Below are 25,511 nucleotides of genomic sequence, written 5' to 3'. Positions count from 1 at the left end.
GTTCAACACGACAAAATGCAAGAAAATAGAGTTTGGCAAGAGTGAAAGAAGAATCAGGAGTATGTACAAGATAGGAAATGAAGACATAAAACCAGTCATGAAGAAAAAGACCTTGGGGTGACAATTACCAATGACCTATCGCCAGAGAGACATATAAACAAAATAATTGGAGAAGTATTGAACTTATTGAGGAACATAAGAGTGGCGTTCGTATATTTAGATGAAGAAATGATGAAGAAAATAATTACTGCAATGATAAGACCGAGGCTTGAATATGCAACAATACAGTGGGCTCGAACTTAAAGAAACACATAAGGAAACTAGAGAAAGTACAGAGGGCTGCAACAAAATGGTGCCTGACTTAAGAGATTTGACTTATGAAGACAGACTGAAAAGAATGCAACTTCCGACCCTGGAAAACAGAAGAAAGGGAGACCTGATAGCAATATACAGAGTGATGATTGGCATGGAAAAAATGGATAGGGAAGATCTGTGTATGTGGAATGAAAGAATGTCGAGAGGGCATGGGAAAAAACTAAAATGGCCACTTATAGGAGAGATGTGAAAAATATAGCTTCCCTCATAGAAGGGTGGAAGCATGGAATAGTTTAGGCGTGGAAGTGGTCAGCAAGGAATATTCATGATTTTAAGAAAAAGCTGGACATTAATAGATATGGAGGCGGGACAACACGAGCATAGCTCTTTTCCGTATGTTACAATTAGGTAAATACAATTAGGTAAATACACACACACACACACACACACACACACACACACACACACAGGGAGTGACAATGGAAGAAAATAATCAACGGTTAGCCATATTGATAGAATTTTCAGAGGCGTATAATTTGCTAAGGAATATTGGAGTAGCATTTCACTATATGGACAAGGAAATGATGAAGAAATTGATAAGTACTAAAATAAGACCTAGATTGGAATATGCAGGAGTTGTGTGGACTCCCCATAAAAGAAACACATAAGAAAATTAGAGACTACAAAAATGGCTACAAGAATGGTTCCAGAATTTAAAGGGATGGCATATGAGGAGAGACTAAAGGCAATGGATCTACCAACCTTGGAGCAGAGAGAGAGAGAGGGATCTGATACAAGTTTATAAATTGATTAACGGAATGGATGAAGTGGATAATGAGAAACTGATCCTGAGAGAAGAATATGACTTTAGAAGCACAAGATCGCATAGTAAGAAACTAAGGAAGGGACGATGTCTGAGAGATGTTAAAAATTTAGTTTCCATAAAGATGTGTTGAGACTTGGAACAGTTTGAGTGAGGAAGTGGTATCAGCAAAGAGTGTACATAGTTTTAAAGAAAAATTGGATAAGTGTAGATATGGAGCGGGACCACACGAGCATAAAGCCCAGGCCCTGTAAAACTACAACTAGGTAAATACAATATTTTCAGGAGGTGATTCAAGAACAACTTAAAGAAAAGATGAAAATATGACAAGCAAAATGATAGGAGTCCTCAAGACAAAAGAAAATTTAGTTAGAGAAATTGCAGAAAAAAGAAGAGTGTAAGTATTTGGAATAAAAGAAAAAATATAAAATATAGACCAAAAAGAAAAAGAAGAAATGAAATCAGTCAAAGACCTACTGAAGAATCTAAATGACGAAGATAGGCAGAACTTGGAAGAGGAAGTAGAAGAAATAAACAGAATGGGACCATATCAAGAAGGAAAAGAGACCAATTAAAATACTACTAAAATCACAAGCAGCAACAGAAGAAGTATTATATAGAACAACAAAACTTAGAGAAACAGAAGGCTGCAAGGATATCTATATAAAGAAAAATAGAAATGAGGAAGAAAGGAAGAGATACAATGAACTGGCAGCAGCAGTAAGGGAAAAGAATAATGAAAGGTCAGAAGAGGAAAAGAAGGCATTTTTTTGGAGAATTCTAGGAGACAGGATAAGGAAATGGTATATAAACGAGAAGGAAGAGAAAAAAGTGGAACAAGTTTAACTAAAAATGATAAAGGCAAAAGACTAAAAATTATGTATACGAACATAGATGGGCTTTTATCAAGTAAATTAGAATTAAGAGATTACATAAGGAAAAAAAATCCAGATACTGTATGCCTGGCTGAAACAAAACTAAATGAGGCAATCAAAATAGATTTGGATAATAGATATAATGTATGGAGAAGAGACAGAGTGGGTAAAGGAGGAGGAGGAGTCATGATTATGTTAAGGAAAGAGATAGTGATAAATGAAATGGAATGTGGGGAAGGAAAAGCAGAAGTATTGTATATTAAGATGCATATTAATAAAAAAGATATAACAATCATTGTAACATATGTGCCACCAAAAACAAATTCATGGACCAATCAAGAATATAAAGACATGATAGATGACACAATAAGGAGTCTAATGAGAATCGTTAAAGAAAGGAGAAAAGTGATATTAGTAGGAGATTTCAACTGTAAAGAAGTGGACTGGGAAAATTATGAAAGTGGTATGGGGGAAGAAGCCTGTGGAGAAAGATTCTTGAACCTAATGATAGACAATATGATGGACCAGAGAGTAAAGGAATGCACAAGATTCAGAGGAAGCACGAGCGGCGAGATTGGACCTAGTTTTACAAGGGTATACAAATGAATGATGATATAAGATATAAGTGCCCATTGGGAAAGAGTGACCATGCAATATTAGAAATAGATATAGAAGAAGGAAAGGAAGATAGAGACGATTCATACAAAGGAGACCGATTAAACTACAGAAAGGCTGATATTGAGAATCTCAAGAACTATTTTAAAAACGTAGACTGGGAGGAGATGGAAAACTCAGAGACAATGTAAGACAAATATAACTTATTTTTGGAAATATACAAAACAAGAGTCAGGGAATATGTCCCAAAATATAGACCTAAAGAAGGAAAGAAAGATTGGTTTAATGCAAGATGTGCTAGGGCAAAGGAGAAAAGAGATGGAGCATGGAAAAGGTGGAGAAGAAATAGGAATCCAACAAATAAGGAAAACTTCAAGGCAGCGAAAAATGAATATGTTAAGGTGAGGAAGGAACAGGAAAAGAACTTCGGAAAAGATATTGTCGAAAAATGTCAGGAGCAACCAAAATTGTTCTATAGATTCATAAGTGGAAAAATTAGGAAAAAAGAAACAATAGAAAGGGTAAAAGGAGAGAACAGGATGGTGGAAGACCCAAAAGTATGGCAGAACTATTAAATAAAAAATTCAGGAGGTCTTTACTAAAGAATCCAAATTTGAGAGGCCACAGGGTAATAGAGAGACAATCTATATGAAAGAGATTAAAGTAACCAAGCTTGAAATAAAAGAGTTAATGAAGAAACTGGATGAAGAGAAGGCAATGGGACCGGATGAAGTCTCAGGCAGAATACTGAAAGAATGTAGGGAAGAACTAGCAAGTCCTATATACAACATCATAAAATGCTCAATAGAAAATGGAACAGTGCCAGTAGAATGGAAAAGAGCTGAGGTGGTTCCCATATATAAGAGCGGAAGGAAGAAGAACCTTTAAATTACAGACCGGTATCACTAACTAGTGTAATATGCAAGATGTGTGAAAGAATAATAAAGAAACAATGGATCGAGTTCCTTGAAGACAACAAATTAATATCAAATAGCCAATTTGGTTTTAGAAAAGGACGGTGTTGTGTAACTAATTTATTGAGTTTCTATTCTAGAATAGTTGATAGAGTACAAGAGAGAGGATGGGTTGACTGCATCTATTTGGATTTAAAAAGGCGTTTGACAAAGTGCCACATGAAGATTACTGTGGAAGTTAGAGGAGAAGGGTGGCTTAAAAGGAAGCACATTGAGATGGATAGAAAATTATTTGAGGGGAGAGAAATAAGGACGGTAGTTAAAGATATGAAGTCCAAGTGGAGAGCAGTAGAAAGCGGAGTGCCACAGGGGTCAGTATTGGCACCAATACTTTTCCTCATTTATATTAACGACATGCCAGAAGGAGTGAACAGCTACATAAATTTGTTTATGGATGATATGAAACTGTGCAGAGTTATAAAGCAAAAGAGGATTGTGAAATACTGCAAGAAGACCTAAATAAGATCTGGGAATGGAGTAAGAAGTGGGAAATGGAATTCAATGTGAACAAAAGCCATGTCATGGAAATGGGAAAGAGTGAAAGACGACCTGTGGGAATCTATAAGATGGGAGATGGAGTAGAACTGGAGAAAGTCAAAAAGGAAAAGGACTTAGGAGTGACGATGGAAGAAAACAATCAACCAGTAAGCCATATTGATAGAATTTTTAGAGAAACATATAATTTGCTGAGGAATATTGGAGTAGCATTTCACTACATGGACAAAGAAATGATGAAGAAATTGATAAGTACTATAATAAGACCCAGATTGGAATATGCAGGAGTAGTGTGGACCCCTCATAAAAGAAACACATAAGGAAATTGAGAGGCTACAAAAATGGCTACAAGAATGGTCCCAGAACTTGAAGGGATGACATATGAGGAGAGACTAAAGGCTATGGATCTACCAACCTTGGAACAAAGAAGAGAGAGGAGACCTGATACAAGTCTATAAATTGATCAACGGAATGGACCAAGTGGATAATGAGAAACTGATCCTGAGAGAAGAATATGACATCCAAAGCACAAGATCGCATAGTAAGAAGCTGAGAAAGGAAGATGTCTGAGAGATATTAAAAATATAGTTTCCCGCAGAGATGTATTGAGACGTGGAACAGTTTAGATGAAGAAGTAGTGTCTGCAACGAGTGTGCACACTTTTAAAGTAAGATTGGATAAGTGTAGATATGGAGAAGGGGCCACACGACCATAAAGCCCAGGCCCTGTAAAACTACAACTAGTTAAATACAACTAGGTAAATACACACACACGAGACGTGGTAGAGGAAGCACACAATACCTTCGCTCCCGAGAATCAGCTGATCTTTACTACCTTTGTTTGGGTTTGCAGTAGCCTGGGCGAAAAGTGTGGACTCATTTTTTTTTTCATGAATACAGTGTTAAATAATAATGAGTGAGAAAGATATACCATCTAAATGCAGGTATGTGACAAGGGAAAGAATGAAAGCTGATGATGACAATGTTGGTGAGGGAGAAAGAGAATTTGAAGGCTTTGATACGGCGCAAACTTCACTATTTGATAGAGTCTTGACTATCGAACGTAAATTAGATAAATTGATAAAGGAGAGTATGGGAATGAAAGAGAATGAAGAACAGGATAAAGAGCTCCAGAAATTGAAAGAAAGGATAAAAGAGTGGAAGAAAACGAAACTAGGCTAAGAACCGAAAATGAAGAATTAAAAGTCCAAATAGCGAACTACAAGAAATTGATGGAAGAAGGACTCGGTAAAGCCGAGAAAGAAAAAGAGAAGCTAAAAGATCTAGTTAACAAAGAAGAAGAAAGAGTACAAGACATGATTAAAAAAGAAGTACAAGCATGGAGAATCCAAGATAAGAAAGACAAGGAATCATTTCAAGAAGTATTTCAAGAACAGTTAAAAGAAAGAGATGAAAATATGACAAGCAAAATGATAGGAGTCCTCAAGAAAAAAGAAAATTTAGTAAGAGAAATTGCGGAAAAAAAGAAGAGTGTAATTATTTTTGGACTGAAAGAAAAAATGTTAAATATAGACCAAGAAGGAAAAGACGAAATGAAATCAGTAAAGACCTACTAAAACATCTGAATGACGAGGATAGACAGAACTTAGAAGAGGAAGTAGAAGAAATCCATAGAATGGGACCATATCAAGAAGGAACAGTGAGACCAATTAAGATATTACTAAAATCACAAGCAGCAGCAGAAGTACTATATAGAAAAACAAAACTCAGAGAAACAGAAGGTTGCAAAGATATATATATAAAGAAAAATAGAAACGAGGAGGAAAGGAAGAGACACAATGAACTGGTGGCAGAAGCAAGAGAAAAAATAATGAAAGGTCAGAGGAGGAGAAGAAGGCATTTTTGGAGAATTATAGGAGACAGGATAAGGAAATGGTATATAAAAGAAAGAAAGAAAAAAATGGAGCAAGTTTAACTAAAAATGATAAGAACAAGAGATTAAAAATGATGTATACAAACATAGATGGGATTTTATCTAGTAAATTAGAATTAAGAGATTACATAAAGAAAGAAGAACCAGATATTGTATGCCTGGTGGAAACAAAGTTAAATGAGGCAATAAAATAGACATAGATAAAAGGTATAATATATGGAGGAGAGACAGAGTGGGTAAAGGAGGAGGAGGAGTCATGATGATGTTAAGGAAGGAGATAGTGGTAAATCAAGTGGAGTTTGGGAAGGAAAATCAGAAATACTGTATGTTAAGATGCATATTAACAAAAGGAGTTAACAATCATTGGAACATATGTGCCACCAAAACAAACTCATGGACTAACCAAGAATATAGAGACATGATAGATGACACAATAAGGAGTCTTACAAGAATCATTAAGGAAAGGAGAAAAGTGATATTGGTAGGAGATTTCAACTGTAAGGAGGTAGACTGGGAAAATTATGAAAGTGGTATGGGGAAGATGCCTGGGAGATAGATTCCTGAACCTAATGATAGATAATTTGATGGTCCAAAGAGTAAAGGAAAACACAAGATTCAGAGGAAACGATGAGCCGGCAAGATTAGACCTAGTTTTACAAGGGATATACCAATTAACGATGATATAAGATACAAGTGCCCATTGGGAAAGAGTGACCATGTAATATTAGAAATGGATATAGAAGAAGGAAAGGAAGATAGAGATGAATCATACAAAGGAGACCGATTAAATTACAGAAAGGCTGATATTGAGAATCTCAAGAACTATTTTAAAACGTAAACTGGGAGGAGATGGAAAACTCATTAACGGTTCAAGAGAAATATAACTTATTTTTGGAAATATACAAAACTGGGGTCAGGAATATGTTCCGAAATATAGACCTAAAGAAGAAGGAAAGAAAGATTGGTTTAATGCAAGATGTGCTAGGGCAAAGGAGAAACGAGATGGAGCATGGAAAAGGTGGAGAAGAAACAGAAATCCAGAAAATAAGGAAAACTTCAAAACAGCAAGAAATGAATATGCTAAGGTGAGAAAGGAAGAAGAAAAGAACTATGAAAAGGACATTGTCGAAAAATGTAAGGAACAACCAAAATTGTTCTACAGATTCATAAATGGAAAAATAAGACAAAAAGAAACAATAGAAAGGTTAAAAGGAGAAAACGGAATGGTGGAAGACCCAAAAGTATGGCAGAACTGTTAAATAGTAAATTTCATGAGGTCTTTACTAAGGAATCCAAATTTGAAAGACCACAGGGTAATAGAGACTGTCTATATGAAAGAGATTAAAGTAACCAAGCTTGAAATAAAAAGTTGATGACGGAACTAGATGAGGAAAAGGCAATGGGACCGGATGAAGTCTCAGGCAGAATACTGAAAGAATGTAGGGAAGAACTAGCAAGTCCAATATACAACATCATAAAATGCTCAATAGAAAATGGAACAGTGCCAGTGGAGTGGAAAAGAGCTGAGGTGGTTCCCATATATAAGAGCGGAAGGAAGGAAGAACCTTTAAATTACAGACCGGTATCACTAACTAGTGTAATATGCAAGATGTGTGAAAAAGTAATAAAGAAGCAATGGATTGAGTTTCTTGAAGACAACAAAATATTATCAAATAGCCAATTTGGTTTTAGAAAAGGTCGGTCATGTGTGACAAATTTATTGAGTTTCTACTCTAGAATAGTTGATAAAGTACGAGAGAGAGGGATGGGTTGACTGTATTTATTTAGATCTAAAAAAGGCTTTTGATAAAGTGCCACATGAAAGATTACTATGGAAGTTAGAGGAGAAGGGTGGCTTAAAAGGAAGCACATTGAGATGGATGAAGAATTACTTAAGGGGGAGAGAAATAAGGACGATAGTTAAAGATATGAAGTCCAAGTGGAGAACAGTAGACAGCGGAGTGCCACAGGGGTCAGTATTGGCACCAATACTTTTCTCGTATATATAAATGACATGCCAGAGGAGTGAACAGCTACATAAATCTGTTTGCGGACGATGCGAAACTGTGCAGAGTCATTAAACAAAAAGAGGATTGTGAAATACTACAGGAAGACTTAAACAAGATCTGGAAATGGAGCAAAAAATGGGAGATGGAATTCAATGTGGACAAAAGCCATGTCATGGAAATGGGAAAAAGTGAAAGACGACCAGTGGGAATCTATAAGATGGGAGATGGAGTAGAACTAGAAAAAGTAAAAAGGAAAAGGACTTGGGAGTGACAATGGAAGAAAATAATCAACCGGTAAGCCATATTGATAGAATTTTCAGAGACGTATAATTTGCTAAGGAATATTGGAGTAGCATTTCACTATATGGACAAGGAAATGATGAAGAAATTGATAAGTACTAAAATAAGACCTAGATTGGAATATGCAGGAGTTGTGTGGACTCCCCATAAAAGAAACACATAAGAAAATTAGAGACTACAAAAATGGCTACAAGAATGGTTCCAGAATTTAAAGGGATGACATATGAGGAGAGACTAAAGGCTATGGATCTACCAACCTTGGAGCAGAGAAGAGAGAGAGGGGATCTGATACAAGTTTATAAATTGATTAACGGAATGGATGAAGTGGATAATGAGAAACTGATCCTGAGAGAAGAATATGACTTTAGAAGCACAAGATCGCATAGTAAGAAACTAAGGAAGGACGATGTCTGAGAGATGTTAAAAAATTTAGTTTCCAGCAAAGATGTGTTGAGACTTGGAACAGTTTGAGTGAGGAAGTGGTGTCAGCAAAGAGTGTACATAGTTTTAAAGAAAAATTGGATAAGTGTAGATATGGAGACGGGACCACACGAGCATAAAGCCCAGGCCCTGTAAAACTACAACTAGGTAAATACACACACACACACACACACACACACACACACACATATATATATATATATATATATATATATATATATATATATATATATATATATATATATATATATATATATATATATATATATATATATATATATATATATATATATATATATATATATATATATATATATATATATATATATATATATATATATATATATATATATATATATATATATATATATATATATATATATATATATATATATATATATATATATATATATATATATATATATATATATATATATATATATATATATATATATATATATATATATATATATATATATATATATATATATATATATATATATATATATATATATATATATATATATATATATATATATATATATATATATATATATATATATATATATATATATATATATATATATATATATATATATATATATATATATATATATATATATATATATATATATATATATATATATATATATATATATATATATATATATATATATATATATATATATATATATATATATATATATATATATATATATATATATATATATATATATATATATATATATATATATATATTATTACGGTTTTATGTACGTCACCCCGTTGCGGTTAACTGCTACTGCTCACTAGACTGTTATTCTGGCAAAATCGCCAACTTTGTTACGATCAGTACAGTGGGGATTATAAAACACTCCACAGAGTCCCCACTACTATAACTCACAGCCGCCGTAACCCTCAGGTTCTTTCAAGGTCGCCAACAGTGTATAATTTCCCCCACTATAAGGGAATCTCCTCAGCAACTCCTTCTCCTCCTGTACCCAACCAAGTAGAATTTATAAATGGTAGAGGTTATGTGTAACAGGGCGAGGCCTTAATACCTCCTAGAGAAACCACCCACAAGGAAAATTCCACCCACTTCTCTATGAAGTATTAATGTCTCTCCGCACGCCTTGCACCCCGGCTGTGAGGGTTCATAGACTGGGACAAAACGTGCAGTATATATATTACTATATTATCCTACTACAACAGGTGCTTCCTAACACCTGTCAGACTGACATCCCTGGCCTACTACTACTGCAATATATGATGTGTACAGCACATCCGGTGATGTACACACAAGCCCAGACACCACCTACGGGTGACACCAGCGATACACGAGTCCAAATACTCGTCGGTGAACACGGCCACCAACAAAACAAACAGGACGAGACAAAGCGTGTCTTTCGCGTCACACACCAGTGGACGAACGCACAACAGGAAATGCAGCCCCGACCGGCTACACTTTCCTCAGGACAACAAGCCCATTGTCCTACACAGCCACGGTCTACCGAGTAACAAGCCAGCTACTCAACAGGAGGGCACAACTCCCAGACCAATGACTAGCGAGTAACAAGCGAAGCCCAGCAACACGACTCTCCCTAACACTGTGCCAGACCGACGAGAGTGCGTGTCTATCTCCGCTGAAGGCTAGCTGGTTACTGACTGTGAAGCTCACAGGCGCACAAAGAGGAGGGTGGCGGGTCGTCTCCTCAGCATAACAGCCCAAGGGGCCCGCGAAGGGTGGCCATAGGCTTCACATATAATGAAATAATAAATTAAAGGGGATTAAGACGGTGCCCATCACATATATATATATATATATATATATATATATATATATATATATATATATATATATATATATATATATATATATATATATATATATATATATATATATATATATATATATATATATATATATATATATATATATATATATATATATATTAATTGCCTGGGTATCCAGATTATAGCAGCCAAGGCCCCGGTGGATATGCGGAATTGAGAAAAAACATGTGCATAAACCCAAATGGGTAAGAAAACAATGAATAAAAGCACATTAAATGTATAATCTGGAACAAAAAATGGTACATAAGAAGTACAAGGAGTGGTGGGATGTACACACAACATTTATTTATTTCATTTATCTTTGCTACATCCCTTTCAAACTTTCTCTTATCTTCTTCTATTCTTACATATTCATTGTGTTCCTCATTATGTATATTGCTTCCCATTGTCTTAATTTTGTTGCTTCTTTAATTTCCTCCTAGCTACATCCTTACACTTCTTAGCTTTTGCATATCTAACATTATATCATATGTGTTTGCTCTCCCTTACTCTGAGTATGAGAACATAACTCTTTACCCCTCATTGTACTTTTCCAGGAATGTTTCATACTTTTCCTGCACTGTTTTCCCTACTAAAGTATTAATTAAGCCTTTGAAATTTGTGTTGACGTGATTCAATCTTCTTTGTTTGTGACCCTCTTTGCATTTCAGTATTTCCCAGTCTTCCAATCCAACTTCCAAAACCACATGATCACTTTTCTCCATTGGGAATTTAATGGTTGGACAAGGCTCTGGCTTTTTCATCAACACCAGTCCAAGCTTGGATGGTTCTTCTCCTCTGTACCTTGTATAGTTCTTCACCCATTGGTCTATTGTATTTACCTTTGCCAGCTGTAACACTTCTTCCCTCATCATCCAGTATAACGTTTCACCTCCTTTTTCTTAATTCTTGTTTTTGTAGTTAAAGTCTCCCATGAGTGGTACTTTTCTCTCCTTTCTCAGCATGATCTCCAAGCATTTTAGCTTTTCTTGCATATCCTAGTGGTTATCCAACCTCCATGTATTAATCCTTGGTGGCATGTATGTTACTATGATTATCCTCCTTTCTCTCTCACTGGTTCTAATTGGTATACGTACTTAAAGCCTTTGCCAGTCCATCTCTATACATGTATTGTACTTCTTCCACATATATATCATCTTCAGTCATTATTGATACTACTCTTGTTTTTCCTCTTCTATTTCTCCTCCAAACATTTTATCCCCATTCTTTAAAATTTAATTGGACATCTTCATCTACCTTTGTCTTTGTTGTATGTACCACATATGGTCTTTTTTCCAATTTAAAGTCTCTCGCTTCCAGTACTCCTGATATTAATCCGTCAATACATTACTTAGTGTGTTTCTTTCTCTTCCCGCATATACCATTTCATCTATCATTACGTTTCGGAATCTTTTTCCCCAGGCTTCTTCCCCCATACCACTCATAATTTTCCCAGTCCACTTCTTTACAGTTGAAGTGTCCTACTAATAACACTTTTCTCCTTTCTTTAATGACTCTCATTAGACTCCTTATAGTGTCATCTATCATATATTTATATTCTCGGTTGGTCCATGCATTCGTTTTTGGTGGCACATATGTTACAATGATTGTTAAGTCTTTTTTATTAATATGCATCTTAATATACAGTACTTCTGCTTTTCCTTCCCCATATTCCATATGGTTTACCACCATCTCTTTCCTTGTCATTATCATGACTCCTCCTCCTCCTTTACCTACTCTGTCTTTCCTCCATACGTTATATCTATTATCTATTGCCTATTTTTATTGTCTCATTTAGTTTTGTTTCAGACAGGCATACAATATCCGGTTTTTCTTTTCCTTATGTAATCTTTTAGTTCTAATTTACTTCATAGAACCCCATCTATGTTCGTATACATCATTTTTAGTTTCTTGCCCTTATCACTTTTAGTTACATTTGGTCCACTGTTGCCTCTTCCTTCTCTTATATACCATTTTCTTATCCTGTCTCCTAGAATTCTCCAAAAAAATGCCTTTTTTTTCCTCCTCTGACCTTTCATTATTTTTTTTCCCTTACTGCTGCCGTCAATTCGTTGTATCTCTTCCTTTCTTCCTCATTCTTATTTTTCTTATATATATATATATATATATATATATATATATATATATATATATATATATATATATATATATATATATATATATATATATATATATATATATATATATATATATATATATATATATATATATATATATATATATATATATATATATATATATATATATATATATATATATATATATATATATCCTTGCAGCCTTCTGTTTCTCTGAGTTTTGTTGTTCTATATAATATCTCTTCTGTTGCTGCTTGTGATTTTAGTAGTATCTTAATTGGTCTTGTTGTTCCATCTTGATAAGGTCCCATTCTGCGAATTTCCTCCTTTTTCTCCTCTAGGTTCTGCCTATCTTTGTCATTTAGATTGTTTAGTAGGTCTTTAACTGACTTCATTTCCTCCTTTTCCCTTCTTGGTCTCGTATATTTTGCATTTTTTTCTTTTAGTCCAAAGATAATTACACTTTTTTCTGCAATTTCCCTTACTAGGTTTTCCTTTTCCTTAAGGACTCCAATAATTTTGTTTGCCATGTTCTCGTCTCTTTCTTTTAGTTGTTCTTGAATCACCTGTAAGTTATCTTTGTCTTTCTTATCTTGTACTCTCCATACCTGTACTTCTTTTTTTAATCACGTCATGTACTCTTTCCTCTTCTTTGCTAACTAGATCTTTCAGGTCCTCTTTTTCTTTCTGTACTTTACCAAGTCCTTCATCCATCTGTTTCTTATATTTGGCTAGTTCTTTTCACAGTTCTGCATTCTCTACTCTTAACCTAGCTTCACTTTCTTCCACTTTTTTTATCCGGTCTTTCAAGTTCAGAAACTCTTTCTCCTGTTCATCATTCTCTTTACTTCTCATACTTTCTCTTATCCAGTTGTCTAATTTTTTCTCCAAAGTTAGAACTCACCTATGGAGGGCAGTACTTGTCTCATCAAATCCTCCGAATCTAGCCTCTTGCTCATCATCATCATCCTTTTCTTGTACTCCTTCCCTATTCTCATACCTGCTTATGGGTGTAAGTTCTTTCCTACTCATGGTGCCTTTCAATGTAGTTTCTGGAGACTATTGCCACACAAGTCATGCATTTGCCCAGCCTCTGTAAAGACACAACCTTTGGTATTTGGATCAGCTGATCGCGGGGTTGCGTTGGTCCGCGTGTGTGTGTGTGTGTGTGTGTGTGTGTGTGTGTGTGTGTGTGTGTGGTGTCTTGTGTAGGATTGCTGGCCTGGTATATGAATAGATACATCAATAGTTAACTAATTTGTACTCACAAAATATAAGCTCTTCATATATTTAAATTTCAGGTAAATATAAATCAAGGTATAAAAGCAAACATGTTGGTATAAGGCCCAGCACAGTTAGCTATGAAAGCAAGCATGTTGTTACAGGACCCAGCACAAGTAGTTATAAAAGTAAATGTGTTGTTGCAGGACCCAGCACAGGTAGTGGGGAGCAGCAACTGCATGACACTGATGGAGCAGTGGGGCGAGTATGGAGAGGACCTGCACATTACAGTGACTATGCCCTCTCTAGAGGTGGGCACCGTTGGGGGTGGCACCTCCCTACACCCTCAGGCCTCTTGTCTCAGCATGCTCAATGTCAAAGGTGAGACTTCCCACCCTCAGTATCCCAATATTTGGTAACACGCATCTTTTATACACAGAAACCGTCCCTTCTCTCTCTCTCTCTCTCTCTCTCTCTCTCTCTCTCTCTCTCTCTCTCTCTCTCTCTCTCTCTCTCTCTCTCTCTCTCTCTCTCTCTCTCTCTCTCTCTCTCTCTCTCTCTCTCTTTACCTAGTTGTAGTTTACAGGACGGGGGAGCAAGCTCATATTGACACGTTTTATACTTTGTTTCGTCCAGCTTAGCTTTGAAACTGTGAACACTGCATTTACGATGTCCATATTTAATCCATTCCAGGTGTCCACAGCTCTATGAGGGAAACTGTACTTCTTAATGTCTCTTATACACTGCACCTTCTTAAATTTCTTCCCATGTCCCCTTGTAGTCCTTGTTTCCTGGTTTAAAAAGTCGCCATCCACTTTATCCTGGTTATTCACCATTCTATAAATACCTCTCAAGTCTCCCCTTTCTCTCCTACTTTCAAGTGTTGGAATTTCCAGTTTTCTCAACCACTCCTCGTAAGTCAAATCCTTCAGTTCCGGTACTAACTTGGTGGCTGTCCTTTGCACCCTCTCCATTTTTCTAATATTCTTAGTGTGAGGGCACCACACGATCGCCGCATACTCCAGTCTTGGTCTTATCATAGAACTAATTAACTTTTTCATCATATCAGCATCCAAATATGAGAAGGCCATTTTAATTGTCCTTAGCAGATTTGTTACTTCTCCTGTGATTTTATTTATATGCCTGTCTGGGGCTAAGCCCTCTGTAATTGTCACCCCTAAATTAACTTCCTTTTTATACCTTTCCAACCAAAATTTTCCATTTTGTAATTGCTGTGTACTCTCCATTTACTTTTCCCAAAATCCATGACTTCACACTTATTCAGATTGAATTCTATTTGCCAAGTTCTACTCCTTTTATTCATCACTTCAGCCATTTCTTGTACTTCTTCATATAGTTTTCCATCAACCCTCAGGCCAGTTATACCCTCTTGTTTCTTCATTTTTCCATTTATATGTCTATAAAACAGTTTGGGGTTACTTTTACATTTGTCCATTATATCCTTCTAATAGTTCTGTTTTTCAACCCTCATAATCCTCACACATTCATTTCTAGCATCAACATAATCTTTTCATCTACTTTGCGTTCGCATTTTCCTCCATTTATTCCATGCATTAGTCTTGCACTGTCAAGCCTTTTCACATATAGCATTGTACCACTCCTTCCCTTTTTTACAGTTTACTCTTACCTTTGGTACATACTTCTCCACTGCAGTATTATATATCTTGATAAACTTGTTCCATTTCTCCTGCAAATCCTTTTCATCTTCAAAACATTTCCAGCTCACATCCTCAAAGTATCTTTATTTCTTCAAAATTTGCTTTATTATATCTATATCTTTCTATTTTGTACCCCTCATCTATTTTTAATATTTCTGTACTCAGACTTATTTCAACTAGTATGTGATCACTTTTTCCTAATGGACATTCATAATTAATTTTTTCTATGATCTCTTCGTCACTGGTGAACAACAAGTTCAATCTGGATGGTTTATCCTTTCCACTTATTCTAGTGTGTGTGTGTGTATTTACCTAGTTGTAGTTTTACAGGGCCTGGGCTTTATGCTCATGTGGCCCCGTCTCCATATCTACACTTCTCCAATTTTTCTTTAAAACTATGCACACTCATTGTTGACACCACTTCCTCACTCAAACTGTTCCAAGTCATAAATGCATCACAGCCTCACAGGTTAGATTACCTTCATTTTTATGATAATTTGTTTTAAAGTATAGTACTGGTAATGATAATAATACCAGCAATAAAATAATGATATGTGCATTTAGGGTAGGTAAGGGTAGGGTAGGTACTGGGAGAAGGTGCAACCTACATGTCATCAAATGTGGTACCTCATTGTGAATGATCAGGAGCTAAGGTGGATGGGTAGATTGGGAAAATGTGTGAAGAACTATTTCTCCATAAAAGTTTATAGAGAAACCTAGAAGTTTTCAAATAATGGACATGCAATGGCAGTAATTTCATGCTTGATGTAGAAATATGTGCAGCTTAAGGAGGAGGTACTAGACACCTGCTGAAATGACAATTTACTCCCAGTGAGATCTAATACCATTAGTTCTGTTCTGGACTACTTCTGGTCTGACCAGTTATGGGTCTGGGTCAGTTCAGAGGGGTGTTGTGAACTTCCTTACAAAGCTAGTTATGATCTCACTGAACATTTCCCGTAGTGTCTCACAACTCAAGTGGGCAGTCACAGCCTGTCCTCTAAAGACAACTCTCATCCTTCACACAAAACTACATGTACTTGCTACACACAATCCCTTCACTTGAAATAAAAAAAAAGGTGATTCCAAATCCAGTCTTGGAGTCCCCTTCTGGGGAGGGGACCATAAATGTCCCCAGGTCAGACTGCTCTCTTGATAGCAACCCAAAATGTCTTGACACTTCCTTCAACTTTTTCTTCATTAACTTCTGCAACAATCACAGTCTTAGATCTAATTTTCAATCTGTAGAACATCACCTCTCCTGTGTTAAACATCATCTTTTTTTTCACTGAAACACAGCTGTCTGAGAAAACTGACAGTAGCCCCTTCTCTCTTCCCTCCTACTTTCTCTTTCCTCATTTTCATTCCAAAGCTTGATGGTGCGTCTGTGTGCACAACATCTTAACTTGCTCTTGAATCTTCCTAGTTTTCCACCATCTGGCTTCAATTCAATAGTCTCTCTCTCTAAATAAATGTATCTATTCTGTCTGTCTCTACCCTAACTCCTCTGACTATATTAAATTATTTGACTCTTTAACTTCTAAAGTGGAGCACCTTCTGTCCCTCTTTCCTTTTGCAGAGATCTCTATCCTTGGAGATTTCAATGTTCACCACCAGCTTTGGCTTTCTTTTCCCTTCTCTGAGCATCCTAATGAACTAGCCTTCAACTTTGCTATCCTCCATGGCCTAGAACAACTGGTGCAACACCCTACTCATATTCCAGACCATCTTAGAGATATGCTCAACATTTTTTACCTTTTCCTTACCTGTAATCCTTCTTCATATGCTGTTACTGTATCTCCTCCGTAGGGCTCCTCCGATCATAATCTCATTTCTGTATCTTCTCCTATTTCTCTAATCCCTCTTCAGGATCCCCCAGAGCAGAGGTGCCTCTGGTATTTTGCCTCTGCCAGATGGGGGGGACCTAAGGAGGTATTATGCTGATCTTCCCTGGAATGATTACTATTTCTGTGTCAGAGACCCATCTCTGTGTGCTGAACGCATAACAGAGGTGATAGTGTGTAGCATGGAGGCATACATTCCTCATTCTTTCTTTCAATCTAAACCTTCTAAACCTTGGTTTAACCCCTTCAACACAATGACGTGTATTTTGCTAACTAAATGCCTCCCCTCCTCCTGCGGCCTCGCTGCACAAGGCTTTCTTCTTCCTCTCACCTCTATTCTTTCCAGCTCTTTAATGCAAGAGTTAACCAATACTCTCAATCTTTCATGCCTTGCTCTAGTAAATTCTGGAACTCCCTGCCTGTGTCTGTATTTCCAGCTTCCTATGACTTGACTTTATTCAAGAGGGAGGTTTGAAGACATTTTTCCCTCTCCTTTGGTTAACTATTGGCTCTGTAAGGAGACTAGCAACTGATTGGCCCATTTTTCTCTATCTTTTTGTTGCCCTGGGCTACTCGTTGCCTCTTACATAAATAAAGTACTGTTAAACATAACATACTCACCTCAATGAAACTAGATGTGAGGCAATAAAAGTAGTGTGTGAGGTTGAGAATCACTGCCTTATCAGGGCCCATGTGAGGCTGAATTGGTGAGTGTTGCTCTTCATGATGAGTGTGATATTCTTTTTCATTAGGAAATGGGGGCCGCCATGGTACAGTGGAACCATGCGTGCTTTGGGGTCCGAGGGGTCTCCAAGTGCACGGGTTCGAATCCTGTCCACGGTCCGAGTGTAGGTTGGGCTTCCTCACTCGGGGCAACAGTTTCCTATCGGGTGGGCTTTCAGATAGGAGGTACCCCAAAAAGTATCCCCTTTAGCCCATAAATTCCCGTGAAAACCCCACATGGTATAAATAAAAAAATAAATAAATAAATAACACATTTCCCACTTGTTTTCCTTCAGGTCACTTCCTAAAATATAATTATTATACATATAGTTGCCAAATGTAAAATGGCTATAAAATGAATTATAACATTTTCCACTATAATATTCATTCCACATTTTCTTTGTGTCTAGATTTATATGTATAATGATTTTAATTTTTGTGGGAAATTATGATATTTATGTGAAAATCATACTTATTATTTCTGTCTTACTAGTAGCACCTTTTAGATATATCACAAAAGTTATTCAGAACGGTTGCTGTAGCTTGCACACTGACCGCACACTGACTGCCAAATTAGTGTGGTCTTTGGTGTGATACTACTTGAGTGTGAATTTTGTGTGTGGTGCCTAGTTTGGGCTATCATATAAGGGGTTGCCAGCCAGGAATATAAATTGATTGATTATCTTGTGTACCTACTGTTAATAGTTGCCATTTATATCTAGCTCTCCATTTTCAGGTGCAAATGTAGAGAATCCAGGTGAGAATGCCTGCCAGTTTGCCAAGATCTTGGCATCAACAGTGTTGGCTGGAGAGTTATCCCTGATGTCTGCCTTAGCTGCTGGACATTTAGTTAAAAGTCACATGGCCCATAATAGAGCCAAAGTTCCTGCCACTAATCCCAACTCTGGCTCTCTACCTTCAATTCCCTCCAGTGAGAACATAGTCACCATCAAAGCAACTAGTCCTACTATTAGTGCTCCTCCTGCATCCCCCCTTCCCCCAACCACTACAAGCCTGTCCTGCCCTGCCATCCCTGCCCTCCTCCCTATTGCCCCTAACACCTCCGAAGACTCTGGCTCTAGACACCCTGTCTCTCTCACCTCCTCTCCTGTAGAGCCATTGCAGCCACTTATCATAGAGGAATCTTCAGGTAAGAAAGAGAACAAGATTGCTGAGACAGATGAGCAGGTCAGCTCTACACATTCTGTACCTGCATGCCAAGACCCACAGAACATGTCCTTACCTCCATTCTCAAAGTGATATACCATTAAACTGTTGAGTATATTCATTTCATTTCTTCTATAAAAAGTCTTGGGGATAGCAAAGCTTCACACATTGGGATGTTTTTTGTATCAGTGTACCAACATTTGTTTGTTTTACATTGTTTCAAAAGTACTTTCAGATCCTTTACATTATAGTAATGATAGGTAAACACTTCCATAGACAGTTTCTTTCTGATTTTATGAAGTTGAAAAATCAGATATACCTTTTAAAAGACAAGATTTTATTTCTCTAGAAATTTGTTTTAAATAGACAATTATTAATTGAAAATTCTTTAAGGAAAATTGTTTTGAGATAATAGTGTGAAATTTTTTTTTAAAGTTCTGTCATTAGAATGAGATAATAATAAGCTTAGGGTTGTGGACCTTGTACATATGTCAACATCATGTTTTTGCATGTAAAAAACATGTAGAAACAAGTGACAGAAGCTTTATTTCTTTAAGAATTAATATACTGAAAAATTGTGAAGCGTGAATATGTGAAAGAGGACTATCAGGCGGCTGTCAGTCACTAGTGCAATCCAGGGTGTCTTATGCATCCAACAATGTGTTTCTTGTTAAATACTGGTAATACTTACCTTCATCAAATTATGTTAAGATGTGTAAAACTAGACAATGAAAAGTATATTATGGAAGCTTTTCATGAAGATGTTTATTTCATAAATGTGTATCCTTTTATCCTAATTCTTACCTTCACAAACATTCCAGCTATTCATTATCACATTCATGTATCCACCTTGATACTGAACCAGTTATGCATAATGGTCCACCCATTTGATGTAACTGAAATCAAGATGGTGTTCTGGCAGTGAGTTAAATGTCCTAGTCCAGTTGTGGGAAACACTCAAGAGCTGTTTAGATCATTGTGTATTCTTTTCTTGAGACTCCTGAGTACTTTGTGTGTCTCTAATATTAATCCTGATGGTGTGTGGGTAACTTGATTTATGTTATAGAAAACAGAAATGCCTTCAGCTTACAGACTGCCAGGGCCAATACTTATAAAGATCTAGGATTAGATCCTAAGATCACATCTAATTAGACTGCATCCAACTAAAGATTCAAAATAGGATGTTGTCTCAGAGAGCATCTCAGACTAATTGGAAACATGTCAAGATAGCACAGCAGCTGTTTGTTTAGGTAAAACATAATTTTTACTCTATAAATCATCCAAAAAGTGTACAATTTCTGATGGAAATTAAAACTGATTTTTCTATGAAAAAGCTTTAACTTTAATGAAAAAAATAACACATGAATACGTTTAGTATATTGTCAACAAAATGCCCTTTTTAAAATCAACAAAAATCAAACATGGTGGCAGGGAAACATCATTAAGTGATTTCCCATAAAAGTAAAATAGAGAATTACTGAGGGCATAAAGGAAACACACCACTTAGCCTATCTATATGAGGAGAAGCTTCTGTGGGTTGACCTTCCAACTCCATACATCATGGTTAAAGGCAAGAATGAAGCCTGGCAGAGAATAAGTGACCCCTTGGCAGGGGAATATCCCAGTGGCCAGTGATCTGTAAAAGACTGGAGACACTTTCTTTTATAAAGTTACTCATTGTTTGTTGTGATTAGCCCAAGTCATCAGTGTTAAACTGTTGCATTTTCCTTATAGCAAAAAATATCTAAGAATGGCAATCACTTTCATCTTGTAAGTAAACACCTTATATCATGGTGATGGGATTGAAATGATATCTCGCTCTAAATCTGTCACAAATACGATACTTTCTCAATATCTTTTGATAAGTTCTGCATGATTCATTTTGTTCAGAATGTCTCCCCTTTCACAGAAAGTTTTTGAATGAAGCTGAGCTGCTATCACTACCATGCTTCTTTACTGTTTTGAAGATGGTCTCAGACACCATCTTAAACCTTATTCCACCTCGCACCCAGCTCTACCTAAGAAGCACGTCTGAGATTATGTTTGACGCCTTAGGATGTGATCCCAGTTATTTAGGATGCTCATCTGCCATTTTATGGCTTAAGACATACACATAGTCATTTCAGAAAAAAATCTTTTCTTTATAAGTAAGGTCCCTGGTGTAGTAAAAATTGCTTGCTTTGGCTCTGAGATAATGATGTACCTTAGTTCATCCAAGTTGCTAATATACATTAATTCCAGTATATATCTCAGGTGTTATCTTATAAAGTACTTAGCTATCTTCATTTAGAAATTTATCATAACCTTCCCATTATAAAATATATGGCTTAATATCATATATGCAGGTATTAAAGATTAATTACTACAATGTTGTTGTAGCCACTTCATTGAAGCAAACTTCATCATAACAGCCAATTAACCTGAGTGATTAAAAATTATAAGTGTGAAGTTAATGTTTGCAGTTATTGAGTGAGTGCCACTAATCTGTTTTGTATCTAAAATATTTCATCTCACTGACATAATGGTAGGTTGAGTATTGCCTGATACATAATGTAGTGGCTTTGTGATGTAGAGTCTTAGACACTCCCCTCACTACTGAAAGGAACTAGATTCCAGGGGAGAGTTTAGGCTTGCATTCTGTGAGTTCTGGCCAAGATTCCCAAAGTGGTATGGTATTTAACTTAATTGCCCTTTAGGCCCTTTCTTCGTCTTCCAATAGAAACGCTTGTGAAAACTGTTGATACTTCAGCTTTTTTTGTAAGCCAGAATCACCAATACATAGTCTATGGAATTATATTCTTCAGACATATCAGAATGAAGGGTAAAAGGACTGAGTAAATGTTAACCGTGATGCACATTGTAGTGAAAATGCTGGTCAGCTTTAATCATTCAAGTGTATTTACTTTCTACAAAGATGTTGTTTTTGCTTGTAAGCCAGAATCACCAATACAAGGTCTGTGGAACTAGATCATTCAGACATACACCATCAGAATGAAGGGTAAAAGGCCTGAGTAAATGTTAACCATGATTCACATTGTAGTGAAATTGTTGGTCAGCTTTAATCATTCAAATGTATTTAGTCTAGTAAAGATGGTGTTTTGGAGTATTTGACAAGATGTGTTTGTTATTTTCATGCACAAATTTCATTTCAACAGTTGACAGTATAAATGTAAAAATATATGTGGAGATTATTATTTATTTGAGTAATTTTATAAATGTATTACTGGTATTATTGTTACTATTATTTCAAAAAATAATTATTATTCTGCTCTTTTATTGGAGCTCTTGCTCTCTTTAGTATTATGTTATGTAAGTCTGAGATTTGCAAGCTTGTGATAGATCTTTAAACAAACTGCTGTCAATATTGCTTCTTTCAAAAATATAGTTACACTGACATGCATGCAAGTGAATTTAGCAGCAGTGCCATTTTCCAGATGCCCATGTTTGCCTTCATCTTACCCATCACAGTACCTCCATCTAAGACTGTTCTGCACGTGTGTCAATTTTCATCAATTATAATGTCATTCAAGATTGTGAAACACCAGTCTAATATCATTTCACAATATTTGGTGGCTAAAATATTTGTAGTCCAATATTTATGCACACACACAAACATATATACATGAAAAAAATAACCTTTTATTTATTTTTTTTTCCAAGGAATATACTAATTGGTTAGCTTTTGTCAGTGCCGGTACATTAGCTATTATTTGGAATTCTAAAAATCAAAATACAGTCATACCTCAGGTAATGTGGGATTATGTGATGTGCTGTTTCTCTAACACGGGTATCCCAAATGCAACAGATCAGCACCGAACACGGTTTGGGCTTGGGTAATGTGAGTTTATGTAACTCACTTTTACTGTAACAATGGTACCCAAATGCGATAGATCACCATCTAATTCAGTTTGGGCTCACTATCACTCAGGTTTATGGTCAGATTATCAAATGACTTCTTCCTTTTTCTGCCTGAAAACTACTTTTTGTGTATTATCAGTCACAAGGTATTAGTAATTGGTTACAGGATCATGTAGGACCTTCTAAGCATCATATGAAAAATTGTACCATGCAGGAAATACTCTTTTCAATCTGTTAAAGAAGCATTAGCAACTCTACTTATTCCAGGCAAGGCTGCCATTTGTCACCCTTGAATATCCTGTCCTCCCTCCCCTACCAGCTAGAGAAACAGGGTCCTCATTAATCTTCAGCTCAGCCATAAATTTTAGATTTTTTAAAGTACCTTTTTGCACACCTGTTATTTCATAACTTTGTTTCATTTATATTGTAAGTTTGCTTTGTATATATGTTTATTTCTTTGGTTGATTTGAAATGGCAAGAAAATTTGTGTGGTGGTGGCTGGCAGGAACATTAACAACACAAACCCAGTTATCATGGATTGATTTCACTATTGTTTCTAAGAAAATATTCCAGCCTTGTAGGTAGAGAGCAGTGCACTGCAGCTCTTTCTTCCTCATGTTTATAGAAATTTCTACCTTGGAAAAGTGAACATGCTCAGAGGGGAGGTGGCAGGTGGGCGACACACTAGATCAGCGTTTCCCAACTTTTTCCGACCATAGCACCACCTGTTGTCATGTCTAAGCAGTCCAGCACCCTTAACTAATATCTTGTTATTAGAAGGATAAAAGAAAGTGGTGTGTGTATCACTTTCCAGCACCCCCTATAATTGATTTCAGCACCCCAGATTGGGAAATGCTGCACTAGATCATCAACAAACATGGTAGGACTGTACAGTACTGACTCTAATGGCAGAATTCATACATAATGTAAAATATTCTTAGTTTGTGTGTAACTAATTGTTTACCAATATTTTGTTAATTATTTAGGTAATAAATGTTCAAAAGGGGACTTAGAAAAATGCCATAACAAATTGCTTTTTATCCCACATAATCAATGTTAAACATAACGTGCTTTTGTGTAACATAGCCACTTCCCAGTATGAATATTACCTGAGGTATGACCATACTCCAAAGTCAGCCTTGACAATCTATTGTGGATTTTTTATATTGATACATGAGGTAGCAGTTTAATCTAGTCAACCCTGACATGCTTTCACTTCCTATTGTATTGAAAAACTAACTGCAGATAACTGCAGCCAGACTAGCCAAAAAACTTGCCAAACAATAATATTGTATGATGTTAATATCAAAATCAGACAGAGAAGAAAGCTATAAGTTACGGGAAGAGTAAATGGGGAATAGGAGGCTTCTAGAAGTATTAAGTAGTGTGGGAGTGTGGCAGCTAATCAGGTGCTGCCAGGCTTTGCCACAGTAACATCACTGCCAACCTGTGATCCATATGACTAACTACTACCCTGGATGATCTTCTGGCCCTGACCAGCGAGCAAAACAAGACAACTGTACAATGTGCAGTGTAGTTACCTGCAACCATCATTGAGGGGAGCACCCACAACCAGGCTAGGGGATATATCTCATCAATGACGATAAAAGACATTACACAAGAATGAGTGAGAGGCATGAGACAAGAAACAAGAGAGAAGAAAGACAGGGCAAAGGCATCCCAAGGTGGTGAGAATATTCCATGGACAAAATGTGAGTGAAGATCTGTCAGGACTACTCCCTGCAGACCCCCTTTCACCCCCAATTAGCATCTTTGCTAACTCTTGCTGTGGTGTTCCTGCCAGAGGACACATACTTGGGTGGCTTGCTAGCTATACCTCTCATCTAGACTCCAACCAGTCTTCAAGCATTGTGCAGATGTCCTCCTTTGACAACAAAGCCAGGTAAACACTCTTAGGATCATTATCTTGTGAATGTGCTCTAATAGCCAAAAAAGAAGGTTTAGCTAATTGCCTACCGGTTCGTACAGAAGTACTTTTAATCTTTTATGTTCAGCTATCTTATGGGTTAGGTTTCTGTGAGTTTTGCCAGTATATCTTGCTTTGTAACAAGAACAAAGGAACTCATAAATGATGTTTGAGGTGAGAGTTGCACGAACACTGTCTTTGTCCTTGATAAAGGAACTTATAGTAAAAGAGTTTGTGAAAACAAACATGAATTTAGTGTCAGGGTAATATGTATTAAGTAAACTACCAAGATTCTTTGTGATTGAGTAACTTTAGTAGTCATAAAAGGGATGATTTAATACATTTCTTTACTTTCACTGGTGTCAATAGGGGGTGGAAAATTTTAGTAAATTTACTCTGAAGGAATGTTGAAATAGTCTT

At 36.3% G+C, this 25,511-nt stretch overlaps 1 protein-coding gene across 1 annotated transcript in view; it reads left to right on the top strand.

Annotated features, from left to right (window-relative positions):
• The window catches only part of LOC123509823 (3-hydroxy-3-methylglutaryl-coenzyme A reductase-like), a 217,752-nt gene extending 195,011 nt beyond the window's left edge, over positions 1 to 22,741 (top strand). The window contains exons 16-17 of the mRNA XM_045264392.1: positions 14,100 to 14,274; positions 18,876 to 22,741. Coding sequence (XP_045120327.1) covers positions 14,100 to 14,274; positions 18,876 to 19,399 — 699 coding nt within the window. The 3' untranslated portion in view covers positions 19,400 to 22,741. The remainder of the gene's footprint in view (positions 1 to 14,099; positions 14,275 to 18,875) is intronic.
• The last annotated feature ends 2,770 nt before the right edge of the window (positions 22,742 to 25,511 follow it).

The sequence above is a fragment of the Portunus trituberculatus genome, chromosome 27 (genome assembly GCF_017591435.1).
Source record: "Portunus trituberculatus isolate SZX2019 chromosome 27, ASM1759143v1, whole genome shotgun sequence".
In the NCBI taxonomy this organism is placed as follows: domain Eukaryota; kingdom Metazoa; phylum Arthropoda; class Malacostraca; order Decapoda; family Portunidae; genus Portunus; species Portunus trituberculatus.
The sequence above is the reverse complement of the archived record's forward strand: the minus strand, read 5'-3'. Positions and strand labels throughout refer to the sequence as shown.